The 9146-nt window shown below is 53.9% G+C and overlaps 1 protein-coding gene across 1 annotated transcript; it reads right to left on the minus strand.

Moving 5' to 3' along the window:
• Window positions 1-5430: 5430 nt before the first annotated feature.
• FJX1 (four-jointed box kinase 1) lies at window positions 5431-7943 on the minus strand. Its single transcript, XM_055717208.1, has one exon. The coding sequence runs from the start codon at window positions 7738-7740 to the stop codon at window positions 6448-6450; it is 1293 nt and encodes a 430-aa protein (XP_055573183.1). The 5' UTR covers window positions 7741-7943; the 3' UTR covers window positions 5431-6447.
• Between the last annotated feature and the right edge of the window lie 1203 nt (window positions 7944-9146).

A 9146-nucleotide genomic window follows, 5' to 3' on the forward strand; every position in this document is an offset into this window, starting at 1 on the left:
TGAGATACCTTTGGGAACAAAGCCCTTCAGCTACATTTCAGTTAAAGGAGGAAAATCAGCTTCAGCTCAGTCCATACAGACAAACAGTAATTTTAACTCCTGCACGTGCTTTTGGGGAACATGAGGAGCAGCAAGTAGCAGCAGCGAGGGGACCCTCCCAACCTCGCTGCTCACCCAAAACCACACTGACCCCAAATCTCTGAATCCTCACCATTGCACAGCTGCAGGTGTAAGCTCTGAGGATGCCTCAAGGCTGACAGCATCCCCCAATCCAAATAGTTTGGGAAACCCTGGGCTGTTACATACTTGGATATTAAATTATATATGTGGATTTTATGGCACCAAAAATGGAGTTTTTTAATTAACTGCTTACAACTCATAACATGGAAAGTAAAAAGATTTTCAACATTTCATGAGTTTTGGTAAATAATATTGAATGGGTTGACTTAAATACTGAGGGCAGTAAAAATTATTGAACACATGCAATGTAATGCAGGCTGAAATGCATCAGATAACAAAACCATTAAATGACAGGTTTTGAAAATGGGCCTTTGCTTTCAAGATCACAAACTACCAGTGGTCTGTCTACACAGGGGAAGGGCAGCTCCCCTGTACTCAAGTGCCAAAGGCCTTCTGGTACACACATTTTTCCCCTTGTGCTGTGACAGGCTGCCTAGAAAAGACCGGTTTCAGAGGTTGTTGCAGGAAACGTGTCACAGAAGGAAGAGAAAGGGGCCACGGGGGAGACACTGCCTCTGCACCCATGCAATTTCCTTAAAGGAAGTTTGCCAACTGCCATCCCCATCATCTGCAAGGATTCAACTGTTTCTTTGTCCTTTTCTCTGTGCTTTCCCCTCTGTCCCTGTGTCCTTCTATACCTTGCAAGGTGGCACACACAAATTCATTGAACATGTCCCATTGCTGCAGACATACCTGGAGTGGAATTCACCAACTTTTAAATGCCTCTAAATCCATTGCTTTTAGGAATTTTCATGGCTTTGACTAGTTCTTCGAAAACACCTTCTGCTGACTTGACACTGAGGACTGGCTTGACACTGTGTGACACTTTAAAAAGCCCAGGTGACAGAGGGTAGACAAGTATGGTGATATTCTGGCAGTACATGTAACAGTGCAATTTAAATCTGTCTGTATTAATTGTATTACAATATGCTGTAACTTAGTCTTCCCCAGCTTGCATTCTGCTTGCATCCCACCTGAAGTGCCCCAACCTGCGTTTCCCTCTCTGGGATAGCAGCTGGAGTGGTTTGGGCCTTCAGGATGTCTGCTCAATTTTTCCTGCATCAGCAATAGCTGCATTTTGCAGTCAGTCTTCCCTTGGGTTTATTTCCTTGCAGAAATGGTCCGAGTGCCACATGCACTGCAACCCACAGCGCAAAACCCAGTGGTTAAATAACAGGATCACTCAAAACAGCATCAGACCCACTTTGTTGTCCTATTGCTGTCATTGATCCTCAAATAATCCAGCCGGAGCTCTTTCCCTTGAGTGCAGCTCTGGCTTGCTTTCAGATGGAATTACTCTCTGTCCTTTGCACAGCTCCTTTCCCACCTGCACACAGCAGTAGTCCCAATTCATGCAGGCCCGTGCGCTTGCTTCTTTCCCGTAAGCTCACCCTGCACCTCCACCTGGAGCAGGCAATGGAAAGTCACAGAACAAGAGGGGGTTATGAAAGTTACAGGGATAACACCTTGTTCCTGCCCCATATCCAAAGTACATTGAGTCAAACTGATCGGTCCCTGAGGGTGGGACTGATAATGTTAAAACACCAGCTAGTTCAGGACAAAGTACTCTTTGTGTTGGCGACCCCAGTTGCCATGTTGGGAAGTAACTTCTGCTCAGATGAGTGCACATTACTTCAGTGGGGAGAGCTACATTAGCACCTGAGACAGCAAGGTAAAAGGTTTTCTAGGTCATGGAGAGTCGCAGGAGCTGTGTGGGTGAGTGGCCGGCGCTGCTTACCGTGCAGCCCAGCCCATTCTCGTGGGAACGTCGCCACATTCAACCCAGTGAGTGCGGCTCTGAAGGAGTGATTAAATGTTATGCTGTGGTTGCAAAATAGGAATAATATGCAAAATGGGATTAAGTCTTAATATGTTCTCATATCCAAGCTAGCCCTGGAACACCTAGTAATGTCAGTGAGAAAATTCTAAGTATTATTACCGTTTAAAAAAATGCACCAAACTTCAAAGGGAAAGCAAACCACAAGAAATATGCTGGTGATGTTAAGAGCGTGCTGTATGCCCAGTAAGACAAAGTGTAACTAGCTATATTTTCACTGTCTTCCACTGGCCCTGAGTTATTTCCCGAATCTTTGGATGGGCTGACACAGCCTCAGTCGGGCAGCAAAATGTGGCACCAGCAGTTAGCTCGGCTCCATCCCAGGGCTGCTGCTTTTGTGTGGGAGGCAGGGGACTGTGCCTGGGAAGAGCTTCCCAAGCAGTGAGGGAAATTCTCAAAGGGAAATCCCCACTGAAAATAAATCCAGATTGGAATTTACTTCAGATGCAAGGAAACAAAAGCAAAGATTTGCATTGCGAACGCTGCTGTTGCTTTTTTCACTCAGTGGAAACCCCACTGAATTCACCCAGGCCCTGCTGTCCTGGTGCTCCCTGGGGGTGCAGTAGCCACCGCAAGTGCAATTTGGATACCCCTTAGGCAGTTCTCAGAAACTGTGAACTCGGTCCTCCCTTCACACTAGTAGGCTTTGGAGGTAACAACCCAGTGACTATGAAGTCGAGCTGGGAGTAGCAACAGCGCTCTACCCTACACGCCTCCTTAGATTCCAGTGAAAGAAAAAAATCTGAGGGAGGCATTCTGAATTTAATCAGGGAAACATACAGAAATATGGGACTGAATGAAGTGCATTCAAATTACAACACCCTCCAGATATTTCTTTCCTGTTTTTTTCCCCCCCCTGAAGCTAGCGTTATCAGTTAAGCACATGGATCTCCACAGAGCTGAAAACCAGACCTCCTGTCTCGAACCTGGGCAGACAGCACACTGTCAACCCCCACCCTCCTCAAACCTTTTTGAAGACTCTACTCAGACCTGTGTAACAGCCCACACCTGACCAAGGCACCAGTGCATCCAACCTGTAAGTACGTACTTCACTGAAAGCCTCTGAAAAGTAGTGGGAAGTGCATCCTTGAGTGTTCCGCCGAGTGAGGCCTAACCCCCGCAGCACCATTCTGATAGGACCGCACAGCCCCTGAGCCTCAGGTAACGTACTGCCGAGCTGCTGGCAACGCACAGCCAGAACTAGCCGATCCTGCGGTCCCGAACAACCTTCTACTGACAACTTCCAGGTCCTAATGCCTTCTTGTTCTCCAATAAGCAATGGCCTTCCTCACCTATCTGCTCACTGTAACTCAAAAGAAACTGCACTGGAAGAAAGCAGAGTTAGATGAGTGTCATTGAAATTATGCTACAAAAACAGAGTTTCACTCCTTGGTGCTGCAGGAAGACGATCAAACATCAGACAGCATATACAGCTAAAATGGCATGCAAAAAGCGTACCAGAACACCAGTTTACAAAGCACTGTTTGCCTTAAAGAAATCACGTGGAAGAAAGTAAATTTTCCTTACTGTGATGGCAATTCAGAGCTTTCTCTGGTACAGAAGCAGATGATCTGAACCAGACTAAAACGCAATGGAGTGAAGTATCATCATCCATCCAAGCTAGTTTTCTCCATCCCCTTTGAGCAAACACATTTCCCACTAGGGCACGCTTCTCTAGCGCAGCATCTCTAGTTTCACACCAACCTACAACTAAGCCATTTTTGAACACATAACCTATATATAACTTGAGGTGGTTACCAGTCATCGAATAGAATACCATGTTTCTTCTCAAAAGGTGCAATTATGTAGGCTCCAGCTCCAAAGACATTACAAAGGAGATTTATTTCCCATTAGCCTTCAAAACCACAGTTGTGCCATAGTCATAGAAGTACTTAAACAGAAATGAAGCCTTAGGTGTTTGTGGCACAGCAGTTTGCTCTTCACAGTGGTTTACAATTTATGCCAGCAGTTTATTATTTCAATGTATTTTCATTAGGTGAATGCAAAAGAGCTGCTGCATTCCACTTACAAAGCAAGGCTAAAGAATTAAGAATTACACAGTTAAATTGTGTATTATCATGTAAATGGCAAAGGAATGTCACATGGGATTCTGTGCATTGTTCAGAAAGATAAATGCAGTGAACTATAAATACAGGTTCAATAGAGAGCCTTGTCAGTTAAGCAGTTCAATGAAAGCTAGTCTTGGAGGCTGCTGGTACGTTTTAAAATAAATACTCATACACACAGTTGCAGTATCTAATATAGCTAACTAATCGACCATTAAGTTTAAGTCGTTTGTAAAACTGTTGTCTTGTCCTATAAAAGAAAAAAAAAAAAAGGAAAACACTGTAATGGCCAAAGAAAACTGTTAATATATGAAGTTTGATTTAAATAAATGATTATTAACAAAGACCTCCTGCAGGTATGAATACACATTGGAGTACAGGAGAAGGTTAGTGCTCGACATACTGAAGACAGCACCTACTTGCGAGCATGCTGTTGCTCTGCTGCCTTCATCGAGGTGCCTGTCCAGATGTAGAAGTGATTATGCTGCTGTTTGATTATAACAGGATATATACCAGTATGTGGGGTTTAAAGAGGATTAGTTTTTCCTTTGTCCTTATTCTGGCTGTATTTTGAGCCATACAATGGCCTCTTCTATGAATACTGGTACATGTAAAAAAGCAAATGAGATGCAGATATTTTATTTTGTACACCCACTGCTACTGCTTCACCCTACCTAGAACAAAACTTTTGTAGGAAAAAAACCCACCAACTATTTTAGCAAGATCAGAAAGCTTTCCCGTTCTTCAGTTCTGCCTCAACCCCCATTGCAAAGATAAACAAAATGGGAAGAGAGGACCCACTGGAAGAAAGAGCCACCTCCAAAGATGTTTCTGATACAGTAACACTTGACCTGTGTTAAGAGGCTGGTTCCCAGTCCCATTACCCGACGAGGCTAACGGCAGCTAGACGCACACCATCTATACCAGTTTGCTCATACGAACTGCTTCGGTTATCTCAGTGCTAGCCAAGGCAGTTCATTTCAAGCTTTAAAAAAACCAGACAAAAGTCTATTCAGCTGAAGTATGCAACAGTCACATTATTTTAGCTACTCAAAGACCTTTTGCCCTTTTGGTGACACAACAGCTAGGAAAGAGAGAGACTGAGAAGGGTAGCATTTGAAAGCTTAACCCTATCCCTCCTTGTCTCTGAAGGAACGAGAAAAATTTTGTTCAATTCGGTGGAGTGAGAAGCTGGGAAGCGCTGGCCTCCATCGCCCATCAGGGAAGATCGAGGGGGTGCACACCTCCCTGTCAAAGCTCAGACAAACATTCAGGACAAAGAAGGCAAAACATTAACACACTTTACTGAAGTATCAGTTTCTTTAGTATGTTACAGAAAAGCTTATGAACATATATAATGTACATAAAAGGCAGACTTTGTAAAATAAAAAGGTCTTCTTTATAAAAAATTAAAAAGTCAAAGTAAAGTGCATGAAACAGTTTTTCCTCCACTTTAACTATTGCGTCAGTCTTAGCGCACGGCAATGTTTGTAAAACCTGGGGAGATCCTCTTGTGTCACCCATTAGTCAGTTACTTTACTGGTCAGACGAAACGATGACAGTGATGATGACAAACAAACGCTTAGGAATCAAAAGTTTAACTCGATGCATCCGCAACAAAGACTAAGATCTAACGCAATATGGGCTTCCTATACCCTTCTCATTGACAAGATTTAAGAAACAGCAGAAAGGTTCACTCTCGTTAGAGAAAATCGGTAACAAACCAGCTTCATAAATAGGGCAGTTTTGCTAGTTAGGGGCTCCCCTACGGTGCACTCAGTTCTTAGTCTGTGAATATCAATAGCCATATTTCAAGATGCCGTTGTAAAAGGAAGAATATGTAAAAAAATGTTTCCGCCTGCCTCCTTTGGAAGGAAAAGGTAGTCGGCCCCAATCCAGACAAAGACGACAGCTTTCCAAGGGTCCTCTTAGGAGGGCGACTGCACCAGGAGAGTTAAGGAAAGTGCTCGAGCTGCCGAATCCTGTCGGATTTGTAAGCCCTGGGAGCGGAGCCCCGAGCGGAGCCGGGCTGTCGTTGTACCGATCGCGCTCCGCATCCGCAGGGGCGCTGACAGGCGCGCACTGACCGCCCCTCCGGGCAGCCCCGGCAGGCGGCCAGCGGCAGCACCCCGGCCCGAGCGGCGCCCCCGGCCGCGGCACCGAGCACCGGGGGGGCGGGCAGGGTCCGCCCCCGCCTCCGGTAGCCGCCGGGGCAGGTGAAGCCGCGCTGCCGCCGAGGGGAGACAAAGCCGGGCGGTGCGGGCGGCCGGCCCACGCCGCCAGCCTCCGCCCGCCCCGGGGCCGTCAGAGCACGGCGGCCTGTGCGCGGCAGTGGGCGATGTGGCGGTGCACGAAGTCGACGCGGGCCTGCAGCAGCTCGGCCTGCCGCTCCGAGAGGAAGCCGAGGCGCGCCCAGAGCGGCTCCCGCGCCCGGTAGCGGCGGCGCAGCTCGGCGGCAGCGCTGCGGCGGCGGTGCAGCTCGGCGACGCGCCGCGCCGTGCCCTCGCGGAAGACGCAGACCGAGCGGAGCAGCGGCTCATTGTAGGGGTCCCACATGGCGAGGAGGCGGTAGCCGTGCACCAGCCCCGCCTCGTTGTCCATGAAGACGAGCCCGCCGTCCGGGGCGCGGAGCAGGTTGCTGGTGGCGCGGCGCATCACCCGCGGGTCCCACTGCAGGCTGAAGAGGTTGCTGACCAGGCGGTCGAAGTTGGCCGTCAGGTAGTCGAAAAGGATCAGGTCGCTCCACTGCACCAGCTCCACCAGCTGTGACGGCGGCAGGCCGCCCAGCTCCCCCGCCGACAGCGGCTGCAGCCGCCGGCCAGCGCCCGCCTCGGCGCCCCAGGGCGCGGGGGCCACCACGGCCGTGAGGTTGTCCACCCAGCGGGTCAGGCTGACCACGGCGCCCTCGGCCCAGTGCGAGCCGCGCAGCTCCTCCCGCACCGGCTCCCACTGCCGCCCGCGGGCCTCCACCAGAGCGAGGGCCATGGGCGGCAGCCGCTCCTGCATGCCCAGCACCCCGGCCAGGTGGTAGGAGAGCGCCTCGCCCTGGATCTGCTCCGGGTTGATGCCGTAGCGGACGCAGGCGCGGCTCCCGTCCGACAGCCGCGCCAGCCGGTTGGAGCTGCGCCCGCAGCCGCCCCGCTCCAGCGAGGCCACGCGGGCGGCGCGGGCGGCCGACAGCCACGCCGCCGCCTCCTCCGCCGCGAAGCCCGGCGGCACCTGCTCCTCCAGCTCACGGCTCCAGAAGATGCCCCGCTCCACCGGGGACCCGGCGGCAGCCGGCGGCGGCGAGCCGGCGGCAGCGAACCGCCCTTCGCTGCCCCGCTCCGCCCGGCCCTTCGCCGCCGGCACCGCCAGCAGCGTCCGGAAAGTTTTCTGCCCGCCGCCGCCGGGCTCGCCCCGCGGCGCCGGGGAGCGCCCCCAGCCCCAGCGCCCCGGGGGGGGGCCCGCGGGCGCGCGCGGCTCCGGCTCCCGCTCCCGCCGCGCCTCCTCCTCCCGCCGCAGCAGCACCGTCCAGAGCCCCGGCAGGGCTCCCAGCAGCAGCAGCAGCCCCAGCACGGGCAGGGGGCCCGGCGCGGCCCGCCTCGCCCGCTTCATCCTCCCGCCGCTTCACGCCGCTGCCGCGGGACGCGGCGGCGGTGCAGCCCCGCCGCTCGGCCGCTCGGCGCGGCGCTGGCGCATGGCGCCGGGCCGGACCGGACCAGCCTCCCGGGGAGCGGCAGCGGGCGAGCCCGGCGGCAGCCCCGCGCTGTGTGCGCCCCGCTCTGCCGGCGGCCGGCAGGCACGGGTACCCACACCACGTGGGGGAGCCAGGGGGGCGCGCCCGACCCGCCCCGTCTCCCGGTGTGGCCCTCCGCTTAAAGCGGCGATGCCCCGCGCGGCGCCGGGCCCGCTGGCGGTGGGGCGCTCCGTCCGGCAGGCTGCGGGGGGCGGCGCGGGGGCCGCGCGGCCGCCCGCGGGAAGCGTGCGCGCTGCGGTGGGGCGCCGGGCTCCGGCGCTTCCCCCTGCCCGCTGCGGGCAGCACAAAGGGGCCCGCACACCGAGGGAGAGGGAGGGGGAAAGGGAAAGGGAGGGGGAGGGGGAGGCGGCGGCGGCGCCCACGCCGGTGGGGGGCATCTCCTCCGCTCCCGCAGCCCGCCGGCGCCGGGGGCCGGGAGCCGGCAGGTGGCTGCGAGAAGGGACCGCCCGCGACGCGGACAGGCAGCGGGCGTGCGAGTGGGCGCGCTGGCGGGGCCACGGAGCTCACCGCCGGGGGAGCGTAACGCCCGGGACCAAACCGCGACCCCGCGGCCCGGTGCCGAGGCTCCCTGCCGGGCGGGACCACCGCCGACTGTAGGCACCGCCGCCGCCGCCGCCTCCTACTCTGGCCGCGGCGGGCACAGCCGTGCGGGGCCCCGCCGCCTCCTCACACACCGGTGCGCGCGGACCGGCTCTTCCCGGCATCGCAACCCCGGGAGAGGAAGCGCCGAGGCGGCGGAGCCGGCGGCAGGGCACGGTCCCGCCCCGCGGGGTTCTCTGCCCGGGGACGAGAGCCAGCCCTTCTCTTCGAGTCTTGCACTTCTGAAGGCGTTAGGGTGGACACTGGAAGACTGGAAGCGCAGCTGTTTCTCCGTGTCCCCTATTTCCAGTTTCCTGCCTTCCCCAGGCAAGGAAGCTCAGCTCTGCTCTTTCTGTTATTTCACTGGAGACCTCTCTTGGGAAGGATGTTTGTGAGCCGGGTCAGATTAAACACCTTTCCTTTCTTCCATCAGTGCCGTGGCTATCCTCCAAAACAGTTATTGGAGTTGGATCATCGAGGCAAAACCACCACAAACAGAATCTTAGAACACACACACAAAATATATATCCTTTTCTCACCTCCTCAACTCTTTCTGCTCTCTTGAGATAACCACAACTCCTAGTTTTCCAGCCACACTACAGTTTTCCAGGCTGGATGGAATGCAATTTATTTTCTTCTAATATAAGAAAAAAGGAAGTATCTTTTTTGCCCAGGATTTCGTTAA

Source organism: Falco cherrug, chromosome 7 (assembly GCF_023634085.1).
Source record: "Falco cherrug isolate bFalChe1 chromosome 7, bFalChe1.pri, whole genome shotgun sequence".
Classification (NCBI taxonomy): Eukaryota; Metazoa; Chordata; class Aves; order Falconiformes; family Falconidae; genus Falco; species Falco cherrug.

Coding starts and splice junctions, on each gene's coding strand:
- FJX1 (XM_055717208.1), bottom strand. CDS start 7,740: ATGAAGCGGGCGAGGCGGGCCGCGCCGGGCCCCCTGCCCGTGCTGGGG.